The sequence below is a fragment of the Dendropsophus ebraccatus genome, chromosome 6 (assembly GCF_027789765.1).
Source record: "Dendropsophus ebraccatus isolate aDenEbr1 chromosome 6, aDenEbr1.pat, whole genome shotgun sequence".
Lineage (NCBI taxonomy): Eukaryota > Metazoa > Chordata > Amphibia > Anura > Hylidae > Dendropsophus > Dendropsophus ebraccatus.
Window position 1 is genome coordinate 52,175,700 of NC_091459.1, and position 22,054 is coordinate 52,197,753.

Sequence of the window (22,054 nt, forward strand, 5' to 3'; positions counted from 1 at the left end):
GCAACGGGACTGACATCCCGCTGTGAGTATGTAAATTAACCCCCTGATGGCCAGAGCATACATTACCTCCTCCCCGCTCTGGCCTGCTTTGGGGGTTCTCGTCAGGACATCCCGCTCAGCCAATCATTGGCTGCAGCGGGGCAGCACACTGGCTGAGCAGGACCAGCAGACGCTGGGAACCCCCAAAGTAAGCCGGAGCCGGGAGCAGGTGAGGTATGCTCCAGCCGCTGGGGGGTTAACTTACATATTCACAGCGGGATGTCAGTCCCGTTGCGAGTATGTATTCTTATAGGGATGCACTGACACTGGATCCGCAGCAGATTTCATGCTGCAGATTCGCAGCGAAATCCACTGAGGATCCAGTGTGTGTGAAGGCACCCTTTAGGTGTTTTGTAACAGTGTGAGATATTGAATACTGATAATTCCCAGGAATTACTGAAAGGGCATTGCTGGTACTCAAACATAAATTTTACTTAAAGAGACACTGTCACCCCCTATTTGCATTTTGACTGTTCTCCACAGGTGTAAAGGGTAAATGTTACAGCTTTCATTACTTATTTTATATCACACCTCATGGTGCTTGTTCTTGTAAAAAGTCGTTTTTATCACCTGTGGATTGGTATATGTGGGCGGGGCCTCACAGCCTATGTGCCACATCGCTCCGCCCCTAGCTCCACTTAACCCCACCCTATCCATGACATAATTGCCGCTTAGGCCCCGCCCCCCAGCAGCCATTGGTGTGCGACAATCTAGGGGGTGGGGCCTAGAGCTTTAAGCTGGCTGTGGAGGGGGCGGGGCCTATGCGGCGATGATGTCACGGATGGGGGCTAAGTGGCGCTAGGGGCAGAGCAATGAGGCACATATGCCGCAAGGCTCCGTTCCACATATACCAATCCACAGGTGATAAAAACGACTTTTTACCAAAAAAAGCACCATGAGGTGTGATCTAAAATAAGTAATGAAAGCTGTAACATTTACCCTTTACACCTGTGGAGAGCAATCAAATTGCGAATAGGGGGTGACAGTGTCACTTTAATTTCTACACTATGTGGTCCATACTGACATGGTGGTCATGAAAGGATCATTTAATATCTATTCAAGTGTAGCAGTGCTCAAATAAAGAAAGAGGGAACCTAATGGTGAACAGGAGCTCAGTCCCATATCCCATACAGCTGCATGTCCTTACAGTTAATGCACATGGAAGGAAAGAGTTGCCAAGAGGCCTAACGTGACTTAGTAAACAGAACAAGCATTGAGGGAACAGTTCCACTCATTAGCCAACTGGCAAACAACTTGCCAGTATTGTTCCAAATTCACTTCACACAATACATGTCATTAAAGTAACATAAATAGCATAGTAAAAAGAACTAAAAGAAAAAAAAACTTTTCTCACTTACTCTAAAAGGCAAATGTTTAAACTTACTATCAACGTAACTGCATTCCACTAGTATCTCGTACTGTATATATCAGCCACATTTACCATACATGCATTTCAAGTGGAAGCCTACTTGTCTCAACCTAATTTTTTTACATAGATTATAAGAGTTAGATTTATAAAGAGATTTGACTCTTAAAAGGAAAATTCGGACCAGTTGACATGTTGTTCTCAGCCAACAAATGTCACACATCCCAGCATTTAAAGTGGTCGAAGAGGAACACTTGAGGTGGTTATGTGCTAAAGCAAACACTATTTTTAACGCTTACTGCCCTAAAATAGTAGTGGAACTTCATGTGGTCTATGGACTAAAGCAGCTGCATTACTCTCTTAATACTCTTCAACAGCACAGTCCTTCGCTATGGTCAGTGCCATTTTACTACTGTTGAAATGTTTTTTTCTCATTCAAAAGTTAAAATTAAGACCACAAAGGCAGAAAAAAACTGTATATTTCCTACATTTAGTTGTCAATCACTATCTGTTCTATAACAACAACTGCCTCAGTGATCAGCTGATTCTGGCTATTTTCACACAACGTTTTTTTCAGCTCCGTTTAAAATGACATCCGTTATTTTGAGTCTAAAATAATGGACGTTTTTCGAAGCCTGGCATACCCTTAGTGCAATGACGGGTGTTTGCACATTATTTTAGTTTGGGGTTACTAATTGCCCTTTAGTTGTGGCTTAATTGAAAAATCCATTGAATAAAAAATGTCCGCTATTTGCAAAAACGTCCGAAAATAATGTTCATGTTCATTATTTTGACGTCCGCGGCAAAAACGTCCGTTTTTCAATGCATTGTGTGCATAGGACGTCCGTCTTCCCACTGACTTCAATGCATTTTCTTAAATAGCAAAATTGGATGTTTTTTCTCCATTTTTGACGTTGTGTCAACATAGCCTCTGCATGGTCCCTATCATCCCTTTTCTAGCAGCTGGAATGACTGGATTTATTAAAAGTTACATTTTAATTAAACTTATTATTACAGTGCTCAAGCACATTTTTACTGTTAGGCTATGTTCACACAACTTTTTTTAAAGTGAAAAAACAGCATTTTTTTTTATATTGAAAGATGTTAATAATGCTTATGATTAACGATGAGTAAATCAAATCCTATGAACCAGTTTTCATTACTAACTTTGCAATAAGTTTGGGTCGGTAATTTGAAATATATATATCATTTGAACTATAATGAATATATCTAAGGTACTTAAGTTAATCTGTTTTACTTGTGTTTTGGTTCATTTATAGAGAGTGTTTGTTTGGGACCTGGATGAAACAATAATTATTTTTCATTCGCTACTTACTGGAACATTTGCACAAAAATATGGCAAGGTAGGATACAATCTTCTGATTAAAAAATATTAGCGAATATGATGACATTTTTATAACTTCATCTTATTGTTTTAGTTGATACTTTTTTGGGGGAGATTTATTAAGCAGTCTTACACTATGTTCACACACAGTAAAATAAAAGCAAAATACGGCTGTAATTTGGAGATCCAAAATAATATGTTCCCACAATGTAAAAATAGGTGCAAATAATGTCAGTTGTTTTAAAACATCAGCCTTTATTAATGATCATGATCATTAATAACAATTGTGGTTTTCCAACAACGGCCGTTATTTGCACTTCTTTTTACAATGTGGGAGATTTATCAAACTGGAGTTAAGTAGAATTGTCTTAGTTGCCCCTAGCAACCAATCAGCTTCCACCTTTAATTTTTTAAAGAATCTGTGAGGAAGGAAAAGTGGACTCTGATTGGTTGCTAGGGACAACTTAGACAATTCTACTTTACACCAGTTTGATAAATCTCCCCCATAGTCTTTCAGTGTAAGGCTATGTTCACACAACGCTTTTTCCGCTCCGTATCAAACGTTGTCCGTCATTTTGAGTCTAAAATGAGGAATGTCATTTAGCTGTCTGGCCGCCCCTCCTTGCAAAGACTGGTGTTGGTACATTATTTAAGTTTAGCTGGACTAATTAGCCGTTGGATGTCTCTTTAATTGAAAAGTCCATTGAATTTAATAGCAAAAACGGTTAAAGGACGGTGATAAAAGAAAAACTATGTGAAATTGCATTACTATGTGGCATTGCATTAAATTCAATGCAATGTCACCAGCTGTGTGCTGACATCATTATTTTAAGTTCGTTCTTAAAGAGGATGTACCACCAGGGAATACCCTCCCACTGGGGCGGCCCGGCCGGCCTCCAGTGCTTGAGCACCGGCCGGTTCCGGTGCATAGAATGGCGCCATGCATGGGAACCGGGCCTCAATCCGAGAAACGGACCATGGCACTGGCTTCCCCGTGCCGGCGCCGTTCGATCAGTGGGTTCAGGTTAAACAGGATGTACCTGGTGGTACATCCTTTTTAAGAAAGTCCATTAAAATAATGAACATGACAATTATTTTCTGATGCTGTTCGCTGAACAGCGTTTGGAAACAATGGCTGTTTACATAATGTTAAGTACGACATGCGGCCGTACTTTACATTGTACTTAATGGTTAATTGAATTGCGGGTATACCTAACGGTGCCCAAAATTCAATTGTAAAAAGATAATGTTCCTGCAGCAGATGCAGCAGTATCTGCTGCAGAAACGTAAAGGACAGTGTTATACATTCAGTGAACATAGCCTTATAATGTGCTCTACTGAAGATTATAGGGAATCGACCATCAGTGAACAAACAGTAGAGAAAAATGGCCTTATTTGAGTAATAGTACTAGTAATAATAATAATCCTGCTTATCATTTATGGACAGTTTTTGCTAAGAAATTGACTGTAGTTTGGTATTTATTTACTGTGTGTGTACAAAGCCCTACAGTAAGGATGTCCTTTATTGGCTATAGCAACCAATCAGACTCCGATTAATTGCTGTCGGCAAAAAAGACAATTCCTACTGTAAGATTGCCTAATAAATCTTCTCCTATTAGGGTAGGTTCAGGCTATGTTCCCCAATGTTTGTTTTTTTTTGGACCATTTAAGAACATGGCCTCACACCGTGTTTTTGCATCTGTCTCGCTTCAGAAAATATTGTTAGGGTACGTTCACACTTACCAGATCCGCAGCAGATTTCATTTAATTAACTGAACACAGCATCAAATCTGCACCATCAAATTTGCTGCGGATCTGCTGCAGATCTGCTGCGGATCCTGTAGGTGTGAACGCACCCTTAAACAACTTTTTTTAAAAGAAGTTCCATTTCCATCAACTTTATTTTTTTTATAATGTAAGTCAATGGAACACTGATGCTGCAGGATGGCATACAACTGTAACCGTTTTTCTCACACGTCCCCCCCCCCCTTTAAACGTACACGTAAAACAGACAGCAAAAACACACTGTGGCCCTCAGAGTGTTGGTTTTGTAAATAAAATAAAATGTATGGAATGTGAAAATGATTTTGTTTGCTAAACTCATACAACGCCTGGGTTTATTTTCCATCTGGTAATGTTACTAACAGTAGTTATAGGAATAATAAATGGCATGTTTAGTTTAAAAAAAAAAAAAAAAAAATTGGATAAATTATATGTTCTTTCTTATGCTACTTTAATCTTCTACCTATGGCTGAGCTTCATGTTTAGACAAACTTGAATGTTCGGTAAGTTCCCTTAACACAAATCACAAAAGCATACAAAAGTTTTTAGTGCATCTACGTGTGAAAAAGGTCTAGGTATTGAAAGGTCATTGGTATAGTTGACTCCAAAATTCAGTGCTCTCTGCTGCCAACTCTGTCTGAGACAGGAACTGTCCAGAGCAGAGAGGTTTTCTATGGGGATTTGCTGCTGCTCTGGACAGTTCTTGTCATGGACAAAAGAAAACACCACTTCCTACAAGGCATACAGCAGCTGAGAAGTATGAGAGGACAAAATAACAAATGTATATAGCTTTCTGCAACCAGTTTATTTGAACGAAAAAGAGTTTTAAAAACAAATTTTGCAACTCAAGCATGCTCGAGTCCGATTGTTCAGCTTTTATATAGCTCTATCCGGGTGTTCCCCAGACTCCCTAGGGCTGCATCCAACTTCTTCAGCCAGCAGTATTCAAATGATGAATATTTCTTCCAGACTTGATACTCATTGATCATTTTTTAATATGATTTTCAACTACACAAGTGCTGGTATCACTAGTTTTTATTAGTTCTCCTAAAAATTGGTATTTTTTCCATTTAATGGACAACCCAATTTTAAACCAAATCCCTCTAACTTGGAACTGTTCCAACTCCTTGGGCTGTTGTTTTTTTTTTATAAATTGCCAACTTGTTACTACTAATTAATGCATAATATGCCTGTCATAATGAGTAGATTTTTGTTAAAAATATTGAAGAATTTCTAAAAATTACAGTTATAAAAAAAACATCTCAGAAAAAACTCTTTTAGGCCATGTTAACACGCTGTATTTTAGGATTAAACAATGTCTGTTGTTTAGTGACAGCGATCGATTCCATTGCAGTGTAAGGGTCATTGGCCGTAGTGTATACACTCTGTATACACTATGGCCGGTGTTCTCTTCGGCCGCACAAAATAACTGGCAGGTCTAGTTCGTACGGCCTGTGCTCACAGTGTAAAGTACGACTCCCAGATGTACTTTGCATTGTGGTCAATGGCAAATTGGAGTACGGGCACACCCGAATGTGCCCCATGCCAATTAAAATCAAGTGATGTTCATCTGGCTGATACTGCAGTATTGGCCGGGTGAACATCTCAAGCATTGGCCATTGCTAGACCCAGTCAGGTTAAACAATGGCCAATGTTCATACATCATGTGAACATGGCCTTAGGCTGGAAACACAATTGGCAGTTTTTGTGCCGAAACCAGAAGTGGATTCAAATGGGTGGAAAATATAAAGGGAGGACTTCTCTTTTCTGTTGGATCCTCTTCTGGTTTCGGCACAAAACCTGCAATGGCTGTTTTACAAAGAACATTTGTGATTCCAGCCTAAGGTACAGAATGGTAATAGGATATAGGAAAAATTATCATCAGAATTGGGTTATGTTCACACATAGTATTTCTGTCAGTATTTTGGTCAGTCTTTTTTCTTTAAACAAAACCAGGAGTGGAACTGACAGGGTAAAATTAAATGGAAAGATTTGTCCGGTTTCTCTGGTTTCAACCCACTCCTGGTTTTGGTTTTAAAAAAGACTGACAGAAATACTATGCTAAAGTCTTAGATTTATTTATTTCAATGTTATAATTATCAATCTAGAAAAGCCATGTCAGTTTTATCAAACCTTACAAATGATACTTTATCCATTGACATCCATGCTATGATGGAATGCCTGGAAGCACTGCTCTTGGCATGGTGAATGTGGTATGTTCCTGGAATGACGGCCATCAGAACTCCAGAGACACTCTTCTAGGAGGCCTGCAGTGTTAGACACCTGCTCTTTTTGCTTGCTGGGTGTTTGTATAGTTTAACTCTTTGTTTTCTACTTAGGCGGTCTCTATTGTGTACAAGTAAAAGTAAATATGAGCTACCATAGTATAGAGCATCTACTAGACTTCTGCTATCAATTTATAATGCAAAAGTTAAGTTTCTTTTAAGCCCCCCCCCCCTTCCAGATTGGTTCAGCTCCAAATACTGGTAGCCCTGCCTAACTCAAGAATGTGAACATAATTGTCCTATGTAATGCTAAGTTTACACGGAGCGATTATCGGGCGAATTTTCGCGATAACCATCGAATTCAAACGATAATTGTACATGTAAACGTGACGAACGATCGATAAATCGTTCATTTTGATCTTTTAACATGTTCATAAATCGTTGTTCGTAAAAAATTCGCCGATCGTTCCGTGTAAACAGTCGTCGCGCGATAGTCCGGCCGCCCCCGGCCGCAGTCCCGGCCGCCACCCGTCAACCCGCTCATCCGCAGCCCCCTGCGCTGGCTCGATCACCACCCCCGCCGCCGCTCTGATCGCCACCACCGCCACCCCGATCGCCACCCCCGCCGCCCCGATCGCCACCCCCGCCGCTCCGATCGCCCCCCGCCGCCGATCTGATCACCCCCCGCCGCCGCCGCCGCCGTCGCGGAGGAGCCGTTTGAAATTCCCGGCTCCCTTCTTCAGCCAATCAATGCACGGCAGCACTGATTGGCTGAAGAGGGGAGCCAGGAATTTCAAATGGCTCCCCTTCAGCCAATCAGTGCTGAAGAGGAGCACTGATTGGCTGAAGAGGAGCCGTTTGAAATTCCCGGCTCATCTCTTCAGCCAATCAATGTGTCGAAGAGGGGAGTCGGGGATTTGAAGACATGCTACGCGGAGCAGGTAACGTATGCTCGCGGCGGGGGCGGCGGGGGCGATCGGAGCGGCGGCGATCGGAGCGGGGGGGGGGGCGATTGAAGCGGTGGGGTGCCGATCAGAGCGGCGGCAGCGGGGGTGGCGATCGAAGCGGCGGCGGCGGGGGTGGCGATCGTTCTGCCGCTTCGATCGCCACCCCCGCTGCCTCCGTACGATATATCGTACCGTCTAAACGCTGATCGTTATAAACAAAAATAGTTACTTCGAAATCGTTAATCGTACGATCGGGCCAATAATCGCCTTGTGTAAACTTAGCATAAGGGTCCATTTACACAGAAAGATTATCTGACAGATTATCTTCCAAAGATTCAAAGCCAGAAACAGACTATAAACAGAGATGAGGTCACAAGGGAAAGCCTGAGATTTCTCCTCTTTTCAAATCCATTCCTGGCTTTGGCTTCAAATCTTTGGCAGATAATCTGTCAAATAATCTTTCTGTGTAAATGGCCCCTAAGCATCTCACATACCTGTGCCTCCTGGTCTGAACACTGTGACTTGTTTGCAGCTGAATGAACATACAGTAATGCAAGACAATGCATCCCAGAACCCTGCTCACAGCAGCAAGAATTCACAAGACTCAAAGAATTTTCTTTTTCTTTTTTTTTCTTTTTTTTGCACATGTGGTATCACATAGGATGGATCTGTGGAAGTGTGTATATTCAGGATGAATTCTTAGTTCAGCAGACAGTTATGTTTCCTGTCCTCCTCCAATCCTCCCCATACACAGGAATATTCGATACGGCTAAGTGTTTCTGTGCTCTCTATGGGGAGGATTAAACTGCATTCACATTGCTCTGGCTGCAGTTAATCTCTACAAGAAAAAAGGATGTGGCGGTGATTTTCCATCATGGGTTGGACCCCTATCGCCACCAACATCATCTGTTGGGGGACATTTGAGTGAACCCCATACACTGTACTATATATTGACAACCCCCCCCCCCCATGAGCATTATGTACAGCTAACAAAAGTATAAAGTGGATTCAGCAGGAAAGAGGAGTTTAATAGTGTGTTTACACAGACAGATTATCTGATATCTGACAGATTTTTGAAGCCAAAGCCAGGAATGGATTTGAAAAGAGGAGAACTCTCAGTCTTTCCTTTATTACCTGTTCTATGTTGATAGTCTGTTCCTTCTTTTATATTTCTCATTCCAGGGTCTGCACTATAATGGCGCTGATCCCGGCCCCGAACTCTGTTGTTTTCGGCCGCAGCAGCCGAAAGCAATAGAGTGCCCATCTCATAGATCTATACAGTATTACTATACTGCATAGATTTCAATGAGAGATCAGTGTGCATATACTAGAAGTCCCCCAGGGGGGGGCTTCTAGTATAAGTGTAAATAAAAAGAAAGTGTTTTATTACTAATAAATAATCCCCTCCCCTAATAAAAGTTTGAATCACCTCCCCTTTTCCCATTTTATAAATAAAAATAAATAAATAAACATGTTTGTTATCGCCACGTGCGTAATCGTCCAAACTATTAATTTATTTCATTCCTGATCTTGCACGGTAAATGACGTAAGTGCAAAAAAATTCCATAGTGCAAAATTGGCATTTTTGGTTGCATCAAATCCAGAAAAATTGAAATAAAAAGCTTTTCTGGTTTTGCAGTGTACTTTTTTCAGCCTGTCATCGTGGCGCAAAATATCGGGCATCATCATGAAATAACAGTAAAAACAGTAAAAAAACAGCCTATGGCTATGTTCACACTACGTAAAAGTACGGCCGTTGTGGCAACAGCGGCTGTACTTTGTACATAGTGGAACACAGCCTATTCTTCTATGGGATCCCGGCCGAAGCGTTTACACTTAGTATACGCTTTGTCCGGGATCCCATGCGGCGCCGCAAAGAACTGACAGGATTTAAGTGAATTAAGTTGCATAAAAACCTGTCAGTTCACACAATGAAGCAAGCAGCTTCGGCCGCTTGCTTCATTGTGTGCTATGAGAAGTTCTGATGTGGGCGTGCACTGATCACCAATCAAATGCAGCCATCACCAATCAAATGCCACGACAAACCTAGATGAACCCAAGCGTGCTTGAAGTTTGCTTACTTTTGACCTGTCATAGAGACTACCACCAATCACTAGAATGAGCAGGAGAAGCACTCAGCCAAGCTCTTCCCTTCCCATCTCTTTGCATAAGACAGACTCCATAGGCTTTCTATAGTATCCATCTCCTGCTGCAAGGACATGGACAGGAAAGGAAGGCACTTAACTGAGCACTCATCCAGCAGGGTTCTTTTTAAAATCTGCCATTCGCTTTAATATTACCTATGTATAGAATGGCGCCCACACGGGGAAGCCGTTGCCGCGGTCCATTTTTTGAACCGTGGCCCGGTTTCTGTGTATGGCGCTGTTCTATTCACGGGTACCGGGCCCGCGTTGGTGCCATTCTATACATTAAAGTGTACCTGATGGTATATTCACTTTAAGCTCTATGCCTTCTGAAATGTCTGACAAAAATGGAGAAGGCTAGTATATGAATGGCCCTTCTTCCTTTTAATATTTTTATCATTCACTGGTAGGTTAAAGGGGACTTTATGAATTTTTTTAGTTTTTTTTCTAAACCTGGATTAAGCCAATTTCTAGAGCGGTTTCTTTTAACAGTTTATGATTCAGGCTTCATAAATAAGCATCTGGTGATTGAGTAAGAGTGATCTCATTGGATCAGAGAGTTTTCCATTTGATAGAACTAGAAGTTCTGAGCACATGTTATTTGAACTTAGGAAAGCCGACATTAGTCCACATGAAGCATTGCGGTAGATTTCAGAACCTTGCCTTGTTTTAATCTTGTATGTTCATTATGAATACAATGAACCACATCCTAGGGGTTGGTTTGGTCTGTGCATCATTGTAAGCCACATTCATATGGGTGAAGGTTATTGATATTCTGCAGTGACCAACACATACTAGTAGTGATGCAAACTCAAGTTGCCCCCATCCCCATTAGCCTTTATTGGTGTAATCTGTACCAGCAACTTTAAAGGGATACTCTGGAGGAATTATTTTTTATTTCAAAACAGCTACTGCCAGAAAGTTATATAAATCTGTATTTTACTTCAATGTAAAATCTCCAGTCTTACAGTACTTATCAGCTGCTGTATGTCCTGCAGGAAGTGGTGTATTCTCTCCAGTCTGACACAGTGCTCTCTGCTGCCACCTCTGTCCATATCAGGAACTGTCCAGAGCAGGAGCAAATCCCCATAGAAAACCTCTCCAGGGAGTACTGTGTCAGACTGGAAAGAATACACCACCTTATGCAGGACATACAGCAGCTGATAAATACTGGAAGACTTCAGATATTCTAAATATAAGTACATTTCAAATCTATATAATTTTTTGACACCAGTTGGATTTGTACAGACCTGGTGATTTATGTTTGATATACATTTTTTTTGCTTGCCTTATTTTGCTGTGAATCAAAACCAGCTGTCATGGACATATAATCCCAGATATGGCAGAGATCCAGATCCTGAAAATGACCTTATACAGTAGACATCTTGGGCATCTTAAAAATATAGCCTTCATTCAGTGAGAATGAATGTCCTTCATTTATAATTCTTTTATATTAATGCAAGGACTGGAGCATTGACTGTGATGACACCATAAGGCTTCCACACGTCTATTTTTAGATATCTACTGAAGTGACAAATTTTAACACTGGTATGTGACCCATTGTGACCTGTCATTCATGATGATTTTTGCAGATGTCAAGTCATGAGTTATATCATTCAGGTTTAGATCGATTTTTTGGGAAATATTTAAACAAATAATGTTAAAGGGAATTTAACATCTGAAAATTACCTATTACCTAGTTTTTATGTTAAACATATTTTTAAAGAATTTTTGGTGATGGTTTTTCAAGTTTTTCACTTTACTATCTAAGTATAAAATAATCTTGCAGTTTTCAGTCTGGCCAATAAGCCTAGTATTACATGAACAGTGAGACAATTTTTTTGTACAGATGGTACTTTTTATGGGCTCTAAGTTTTTTGCTAAATTTTTGCCTAAAACAGCTTGGTTAAAAAAAAAACTACACTAAGGTACTGGAGTACTGCTGCCCAATTTTTTGTGCAAAAATCTAAAAAAAAAAAATTAGATGTGGTTTAGAAAAAAAAACTGTGGCTAATATGAAGCCACCCCCTCTCCAGGTACAAAAACTGAGAAATGGCAATTGTGGGGAAAAAAAACAACAAAAACACAATATTAGCCTAAAAGAAAGAAAAAAAGCACAAACATGTTGATAATTGTGGCCCTTACTGCTCTGTTACTGCCCGTTTTTTTCAATTTCATCACAGACAAGAATACAGGTAATTGCTGTAAAGCACATCTCTAAATGCTGTCAAAAACAACAAGATTAAGATTACTTCCCCATAATAATGCACTAAGAATAAAATATAACAAATTACAATCAGAAAATATACACAGATTCAAAATAAAATGTTTCAGCATCTGAATCTAAATAAAATGTAGATGATATATTCACTTAATGAGACACTTTAAAAACATGTAGTGTATTTTTACCAACTATATTAGTTACCACTTACCGTTACAGCCATTATTTTGCCTAAAAAAGACGTAGGAAAATAACTGAAGGCTATGTTTATACACTGTCTTTCTTTGGCCATTTGACGCCCATCTTTTAGGTTTTAAACCTATTTTTTTGGTGAATATTTGGATTTTTCACCTATTTTCGGTCTAAGTTCTATTTATGAACCAGTAATTGCCAGGCGAATATTTTCTAGATGCAACTTTATTTTTGCCTGTTTTGAGTATTCACCCAAAAATCCACCTAATCCGCGATTTGCGCCCAATTTATTATTTGCTACTTTTTAAAAAGTTGCAAAAACTAGTGCAAGATTAAAGCTGATCATTACCAGATAAATTTGTTTGTTTTTTTTTGTTGTTGTTTTTACTTAGACGTATTTACTATGACTGCCACTTTTCCATAAATCACACAATATATTGTAACAAAATAAACACCAACCCACATTAGTCGCACACTAGATTTCTTTGTAAATGTCCCCCATTGTGTGACCATAGCATATAAGTTCAAAGTAATCTTGAATTAGAACTATCAGCAAGTTAGACAAATCTAACTGCTGATACCCCCCTTTAGTGCCCGGGATGTTGAGGAGGAAGGTATGTTTCTTTTTTCAGTGAAAAACATCCGTCTTTTAATAAAATAGTTGTATGATTATGATCATTACTTATGGCTGCCATTATAAAATAAATGCCATTATTTTACCTAAAAAGGCATTGTGGGAACATAGCCTTAAGGTAGTCTGACCTTAATGTGCACTCACAAAGACTGGGTTCCCCTCCCCCCCCCCCCACCCCCAAAACCACACACACAGTGTTAGGGTTTGATCTATACGGTGACGTGCAACAGCCTGAATGGTGACAATAATTTGACTCACAAAGTAACAGTAAGTGGAAACTAATATAGATGGTAAAAAAACACTGATTTGTAGAGCAGATGTTCTTTTTGTTACAGGTATTGCAGCTCACTTGCATTTAACTGAATGAGACAGAACTACAGTTACAGAAACAGCCCTTATATGAGTGGTGTTTTCTGGTGGAGAGCAGCCATGTTTTGTTCTGATCTCCCCATGGCTAGAAGCTTGTACAACAATAAGTCAGAAACACCATACCAATGTTTTTCCCATGTAGGAAGCCAGTCTGCCATCTGAATGAGCCATTACTATGTTATGGAGTGAATAGCTATACCTGCAGCACATTTCCTTTAATAATACCCCAGACATTACTTATTAGGGCTCTGTTCCACGTCATGAACATATTGTGGAAGGTGGCCTTCTCGTAACATAGGTGGACGCTAATAATGATCATAAATAGTGGCCATCTATTTAACTAGACGGCCGCATTTGCCAGATATTTCTCCAAGTGGGAACATAGCCTAGTAGTGTTGAGTGGATCTGTCAGACTGTTTGGGTTTGGTAATGTTCTTCCAACCTGAACGTTAGGCCTTTGATTATCGGTGGCTGCAGAAGATGGATGCCGCTCTAGAGAGTCCTGGAAAACATGGATAAAGCCTATGGCCTATGGCTATGTTCACATGAAATGCCAAATGTTTGGGTTCGGAAAATGTTGGCAAACCCGAATAGTTTGGCCTCTCCGATTCACTCTACTTACTATCACTCAACTCCAGCAGTACCTTATCTCTTATGTAGGGCGTGACAATCCAGAGATGTAATATAGGATTAGGTACAAATCCTTTCTCAGACAGGAATTGGGTTCAATAAAGTTTGGGTGATGAGACAGCACATGTGTGAGAAGTCTATCATCATCTGTTAGGTTTATATGGTACATTCCAGTTCCCTGATTAACAGTTTTTTCACTACCCTGTGACATTGATCTCCCGGTGGCATGTGCTAGTTAATCTTGTTTTAAGATTTTGCATATAATGAAGACTTGGGTTTCAGCTTTTCTGTGCACACATAGGAAAGCAAAAATGCTTAAGCACAGCACACAGATGAAGCCTTTCTTTTAGGGTGCATTTTAATGGTTATCTGTCATATGCTGATGAAACCACACCTACATATGGTGGCCAGTGGGCACATGATTTGTATGGCAACTGGCCACCACACATGGTGGTAGTTATATCCACATACAACGTCAGAGCGTACTCTTGGCTCTGAACCCTAACTGGGCATTTCAAACTAGTGTATAAATACCTGATAGATTTTCTGGGGTCACATGGAAGTTCACAGCAGGTAATAACTGCAATTAACTTGTGGCCTAAATTTTGTAGGTATTTTGACATGTGATCACGAGAAAAATGTATTTGTATAATAAGGATTAATATATATATATTTTTTTTATCTGCCGTGAGGACCTTCACCAGGATTTAATGGAATCCTTAAAGGGGTTATCCAGCATTGGGAAAACATGGCCACTTTCTTCCAGAGGCAACACCACTCTTGTCTCCAGTTCAGGTGAGGTGCGCAATTAAGCTCCATTCATTTTAACTGGAACTGAGTTGCACAACCTGCACCCAAGCTGGCTGTCTCTGGAAGTAAGGAGCCATGTTTTTCCAATGCTGGATAACCCCTTTAATTAGCCAATGTTTGCATAGTTCTATAGTACAATCGAAAACTCATAAGAAACTTTGTAATGTATCTTATAAAACAAAACTGCTTTTTTCTCCTGTTAGCAAGCATCTTACCTTTCGCCCCTCCCTGCTAAACTGTCTTCCACTCTTTTGAAGCCAAAGCCCGTAATGGATTTGAATAGAGGAGAAATCTCAGTCTTTCTTTTATGATCTGTTCTCTGTGTATAGTCTGTTCCTTCAAAAATCTGTGAGATAATCTGTCGGTGTAATCACACCTGTAGTATAGACAGCGCTTGGACCTTATGCTTGCTTCATACACTGTTACGCTGTTTATTGATGATGACAGCCGTTAACAATGACCATTATTTACGGACATCATTATAAAATAACAGCCGTTAATTCACTTAAAAAGAGGTTGTGTCAACATAGTCTTAAAGGGTATTCCCATCTAAATTTGTTATGCCCTATTCACAGCATAGGAAATAACAAGCTAAAAGATGGGGTTTCGACCGCTGGGACCTCCATCAATCCTGAGAACGGGGACCCGAGCCTCTGGTCAGAATACAGCAATGAAACATGCAAGGGCTGGGTCTCACATTATAAGGATATATCCCCACACCATTTTTTTCATTTTGAGGCAAAGTAACAGCCATTTGTTCATAATAACAGCGGTAACTGTAAAATTAGACTTCAGAATGTTGACCTAAAGGACGTCCGTCAAACAGCTAAAAAAAGGCCTAAGGCTATATTCCCACTATGTCTTTTTTATCCATTTTATGGCTGTCTTTTTGGATGGAGACCAAATAATGGCTGTTTGCTACAAATTTGTAGAATATGTCAGTTTTTAGTCTCATAAATGATGGCTGTCCAAAGAAACAAACAAAAAACAATAATAATAAAAAAAAAAAAAAATATATATATATATATATATATATATATATTGATAGCTATCTTACCTAGCTATTCTCAGCATAATGTTTTAGAGTAGAAGAAGCTGAGCTGATTGATATATATATATATGCGATGCCCTGGCCCCTGGGGGCCACTTCCGCAGTGCTGGTGTTATGAGCGGGCATTGACCGGGGCAGCTGCAGGGGTTATACTTGTCACGGTATAGGCCTGAGGGCAGCACAGCTGTAGGGCCGGTCTGTGGAATCTGCGGGTGATGATGGGCATGCGATTCTTCGCTGCACCTAGTCAGGGCACCAGTTAGTGGACACCAATGCCAGGGTTCAGTAACAGCGGTTTTATTATAGATGAGGTAACTAGTAGCAACAGTTCTGTCCGGATGCAACCGGGTATATAGCAGGCTTTGACAAATAAGGCAGGAGTGGTGCTGCATAGGCTGTGAGAATACGTGCCGGATGATGGGAGTAGGAGTATGAGAGGAATAGCGGTGCTGGGTGGATTAGCTTGAGAATAATACTTGCTGTGAATCCTTGTAGCGATGAGGAGAGATAACGGAATGACACCCAGATGAGAGAAAAGAATCCGGTCACTTGAGCAGGCAGATACAGCCGAAGACTTGAACACAGCAGAGCAACTGATCCACACTTCTAATGGTGAAGTGGGAGCTGCAGAGAAGAAGCCCAACTCCTCTGAGGCAGGAGAGGGACGACACACATCCTCCTTGCTTGGAAGCAGGGGGAAGACTAACTTGTTAGGAGGAAGTGGGAGGTCACATGGTTGCTCCTGGCCAGAGCTAGTCGGCCATTGGAGGAACCATGGTTACAGGGCACTGGCACGGTCACGTGATCAACAGCCTTGCATACCACTGTACAATGTAATAATACACAGGAATACATAAGAATACACATGAGAATGCACATTACCAGAGAATACTAGGGGAAAACCAGCAGCAGTTGCAGTGCAAACACTTACCAGAACAGGCATTGACACAGCAAGAGAAATGGCCATAATAGGAGTAGTAGTCTGCATGTTCTGGGACACTGCATACCTCCCTAGCAAGTTTGAGCCGACCTCGGCGAATCTAGAAGGCAGAAAACATGAATAGACTGGACAATCAAACAACAGGAATGAATGCTGAGAGTGAGTGTGATGAGGTGTGTGTTTCCCACGCCCAAGGCACAGGTGAGAAGAGAGAGAATGAGAAACCCTAGTGGCAGGACTTCACCTAGGGGTGCCTAACGTACTCTGGCGACCAGGTAGCTAGTGCATGAACCATCTGACGTGTAAGCCAGGACAACTTAACTGCTGGCGGGTGACCCTCAATATTCCAGCCAGTTAGACAGTAGGTTTTCTGTTAAATGTGTTACCCTACTGGAGGAGAACGTGAAGACCTGTGTACTACCTTGGCGTGTCTGAGTAGTGTCTTGGATACCTGGAAGAGAAAAGAACAAAATAATAAAAGCAAACATACATGGGGAGCTCCCTTTCATACCACTCAATCACACACACAAGCACTCCACAGACCAAACACACGAAAAGATATCCAAGGTGCGATATGTATGGACAAGTGTGAAGGTTAGGTATGACTATGTGTGATAACTACTGTGTTGGGACAAGACAGAGGTGAACAAATACTGGAAACAAAAGGAAGGGAAACACAACAGACAACAAATACTGCGAGGTCTTGAGGAGAACTGGCTCACATGAATCTGATTGAAACCTGAGAGAAATCTGAATGAAAATCTGAGAAAAATCTGCATACAAACTGGCTCAACTAAATCTTTCCAGCTATAGATATGATAATAATACACAATAATGAGACTGGATGAGAAAATACACTCCTACATAAACTGGACTTTCTCTGAGGTATATGTGGACTGACTTCTCTTACTCAGAGGAGGAGCTATCTGACTTAGACACTGGAAAATATACTGTTTTACAAAAGAGGCGCTCTACTCTGAGGCTATCTATGTAACCTTGTGCTTACTCAGAGGAGGAAATACAAAGACTCTGATAACACTGAAATGCAATAATAGAAAAAGTACAATAATGAAATAAGTGCAATAATACCCTGTGTGGAACACACTATCACAGGAAAGTGCATTAGGAAGGAAGGGGTTAAGTGTCTCTGTTAGGTAGAGTCTCTTTTAGGCAATTAGACATCGTCCATGTAAAAGGCTCTGGGACAGGCACTAGAAAACCTTTTGTTATGGTAAGTGTCCATCAGCTCATGGCTGGTTAGTACAGGGAACTTGGTCAGGAGGACCAGGCACGGACCTTGAACGTTGCATAGCAGGAACCTGAAACAATTAAACAGTTAGACAACAAAAACAGTTTAAGGGCTCTGGTCTCTGTAGCGAAGTGGAGGAATTCCTCTGGTAGAGCGCTCAGACCGTCTCAGCGGAGGATCCTCTTCAACAGTGATTGGTGCAGGTACCGGTGGAAGATCACCCCCAGTGTCTGGTTGTAGAGATGGAGTCGTTGGAGGCACAATTGGAAGTGGAGAAACCGCTGGAACAGGTACAGGGAACTTTGGATAGCCTACGGCCATGAGGAACGGTTCAACTTGGAACATTTCTTCCAGAGAGAGAGGTTTAGCTGGAGCTGCTGGGGGAGCCGGAGGCGTGGATGCAGGTACCGGACACGGTGCTGTAAGGCCCTGTAGGTCCTCCTTAGTGCAACGTTTTATCCTATTCCGATGCACCGTCTGTGGGGCTAGCCCAGGCTTTTTGACTTCATACACATCAGTCTCTGGGTAAGGGATAGAGGAGATGACATAGGGCTCAGGCTCCCAAAGGCTTTCAAGTTTGTGAGAGCGATGATATTTCTTTAGCCAAACTTTATCCCCCACTTGTAGTGGTGTGGCATTCGCCCTTAGGTTGTAGGCATCCTCTTGGCGCTGCTGAGCCTCCCCCATCCTCCGGTCAACAATTTCCCGGGCATCCTGGATTCTCCTCTGATGTTCCCGAACCCAGTCAGTTTCAGGTAGGGGGTTGAAGGTGTCAGGAGCTTGGACTCCAAGAGCACGGTCCTGAGGAAGTTGGCCTTGGCGGCCGAACATCAGGTAGAACGGGGAGTAGCCAGTGGAACAATGAGTGGTATTGTTATAGATCTCCACTAGTTCATCCAACAAGTGGGGCCACTCTACTCTCTTTGTCACTGAAGCCGTTCGGAGCATGTTGATGAAGACCTGGTTAACTTTTTCACACAGACCATTCCCTTGAGGGTGATAGGCCGTGGTGCGGAGCTTCTTACATTCATGGTAGGCACACAGCTCCTGGAAAAGTTGCGACTCGAAGGCCGGACCCCGGTCCGTCAGCAGAGACTCTGGGCACCCATAGTGCTTTACATACTCCTTGTAAAAAGTAAGAGCAGTGGTCTTGGCGGTCAAGTCCCTGACAGGTACCACGACTACCCACTTGGAGTAGTGGTCAACCATGGTGAGGGCGTAGGTATACCCGCATCTTGTAGGGGCTAGCTTCACATGGTCCAGGGCGACTAGCTGATTCGGCCGGTGGGAGGTGATTGGATGCAAAGGGGCCCTGACTTCTCTTCCCCAGCTTTGGAGATATTACAGGCAGGGCACTCAGCACACCAGTTCTCAATGTCAGCCCTCATCCCGATCCAGTAGAACCGCTGTCGGATAGTGGCCTCCGTCTTGTGTACCCCGAAATGACCGGACCGGTCATGGTAGGCATCTAGCACCATCTTAGCGTCTCGTCGGGGAATGAGGATCTGGTGGCACCTCTCCCCAGAGACCGGATCAAGAGAGTTCCGCAGGATCAGTCCCTTCTGTAAGAAGAGCCTCTTTCTTTGCCTCCAGAGTCGCCTTAGCTCGACATCAGGATAGGGCCTCTTTATCCGCATGGGGACCCGACCAGTAGAGAGGTAGTCATAGATCTCCCCCAGGACACGGGACTCTTCCTGGATGGTCTGCCACCTGGCCAAGTCTTGCGGGGCCCTAGGTGGAGGCGAAGGCGTTTCAGGCCCGGCTACATCAATAGCACTCTGGGTAGCGAACCTTTGATAGAAGGGAGGCATTTCTACGTCTTCCCAATCGCTGTCCTCTGGGGCCTCTTCGCCCTTGGATAGTCGGGACAGAAGGTCTGCATTGACGTTAGCCTTGCCACTGCGGTACTTAATTTCAAACTGGAAATTGGCCAGTCGAGAAGCCCACCGCTGCTCCAGGGCGCCCAGCCGAGCAGTGTTGAGATGCGCCAACGGGTTGTTATCCGTATAGATGGTAACAGGGGTGGCAGCCAGGTAGTCCTTGAACTTTTCAGTGACGGCCCACACTAGGGCTAGTAACTCCAACTTGAAGGAGCTATAATTGTTATCGTTCTTTTCAGCACCCCGAAGACTCCGGCTGGCATAAGCTACGACTCTCTCTTGGCCATCTTGAACCTGGGACAGCACAGCTCCCAGGCCTTGGAAGCTGGCGTCTGTGTAAAGCCGGAAAGGAAGGTTATAGTCCGGGTAGGCCAGGATAGGAGGCGTGGTCAACAGGCGTTTCAGGGTTTGAAAAGCAACCTCCTGCCGTTCGGACCACTCGACGGGGAGTCGTCGGTTGTAGCTTTCTCGAGGGCAACCCCGGAGTAACTCATTGAGGGGCTCGGCCACTTGGGCAAAGTGGGGAATGAAGCGGCGGTAATAGCCGGCAAATCCCAGAAAGCTTCTCACCTCCTTGACGGTCTTAGGGGTATCCCAGTGTTCCACAGCCGAGATCTTCTCTGGATCGGGTCGTATCCCCTCAGCACTCACAACGTGCCCCAGATAGTTCACTTGGGGTTTGAGAAGGTGGCACTTGGAAGGCTTGATTTTCAGGCCGTGATCGATTAGGACCTGGAACACTTCAGCCAGATGATGGACGTGATCTTCGTAGGTACGTGAATAGACAATCACATCATCTAGGTAGAGCAGGACACTCTGAAAGTTGAGATGGCCGAGACACCTTTCCATCAACCGCTGGAAGGTAGCGGGGGCGTTGCACAAACCGAAGGGCATGCTGGTGAATTCGAATAGTCCCATGGGGGTGGTGAAGGCCGTCTTCTCACGGTCTTCGGGTGCCATGGGCACCTGCCAGTACCCACTGGTGAGGTCCAAGGTGGAGAAGTAGGCGGCTGACCCCAAAGCAGCAATAGACTCTTCGATCCGGGGCAAAGGATAGGCATCCTTGTGGGTGATTGTGTTTATCTTCCTATAATCCACGCAGAACCGGATGTTACCGTCTTTCTTCCTCACGAGGACAATAGGGGCAGCCCACGGACTTTGACTTTCTTGGATAACGTTAGAGTCTTTCATCTCCTTGAGCAGTTTCTTGACCTGCTGATAGCTGGCAGGAGGGATTGGCCGATGTTTCTCTTTGATAGGCAAATGGTCCCCAGTGTTGATCCGATGCTGGACCAGGTTGGTCTTCCCGAAATCGAGGGAGTGTTTGCTGAAGGCCTCGTGATACCTTTTGGCCACCTTGAGGATGCCGTGGAGGTATTCAAGTGGGGTATTGGCATCGCCAATATGGAGTTCATCCCACCAAGGGGCGAGAGCCCTGTTTGAGTCCCTTTGAGTGCCACGGATGGAACTCTGATAGGCGATGGTCTCCTCACAGACGATGTCCTCAAAGCAGGGGAAGACTAACTGTTAGGAGGAAGTGGTAGTCACATGGTTGCTCCTTTGCCAGAGCTAGTCGGGCCCCCCCATTGGAGGAACCATGGGTTACATAGGCACTGGCCCGGTCACGTGATCAACATCCCCCCCCCCACCCCCCCCCCCCCACCCCCCCCCCCCCCCCCCCCCCCCCCCCCCCCCCCCCCCCCACCCCCCCCCCCCCCCCCCCCCCCCCCCCCCCACCCCCCCCCCCCCCCCCCCCCCCCCCCCCCCCCCCCCCCCCCCCCCCCCACCCCCCCCCCCCCCACCCCCCCCCCCCCCCCCCCCCCCCCCCCCCCCCCCCCCCCCCCCCCCCCCCCCCCCCCCCCCCCCCCCCCCCCCCCCCCCCCCACCCCCCCCCCCCCCCCCCCCCCCCCCCACCCCCCCCCCCCCCCCCCCCCCCACCCCCCCCCCCCCACCCCCCCCCCCCCCCCCCCCCCCCCCCCCCCCCCCCCCCCCCCCCCCCCCCCCCCCCCCCCCCCCCCACCCCCCCCCCCCCCCCCCCCCCCCCCCCCCCCCCCCCCCCCCCCCCCCCCCCCCCCCCCCCCCCCCCCCCCCACCCCCCCCCCCCCCCCCCCCCCCCCCCCACCCCCCCCCACCCCCCCCCCCCCCCCCCCCCACCCCCCCCCCCCCCCCCCCCCCCCCCCCCCCCCCCCCCCCCCCCCCCCCCCCCCCCACCCCCCCCCCCCCCCCCCCC

The 22,054-nt window shown here is 44.3% G+C and overlaps 1 protein-coding gene across 8 annotated transcripts in view; it reads left to right on the forward strand.

Annotated features, from left to right (window-relative positions):
* Nucleotides 1-22,054, forward strand: part of EYA4 (EYA transcriptional coactivator and phosphatase 4) — a 251,265-nt gene that overhangs the window by 197,144 nt on the left and 32,067 nt on the right. For all 8 annotated transcript variants that reach the window (XM_069973713.1, XM_069973715.1, XM_069973714.1 and 5 more), the window contains one exon: nucleotides 2,686-2,769. In XM_069973713.1, the coding sequence (XP_069829814.1) occupies nucleotides 2,686-2,769 (84 nt within the window). The remainder of the gene's footprint in view (nucleotides 1-2,685; nucleotides 2,770-22,054) is intronic.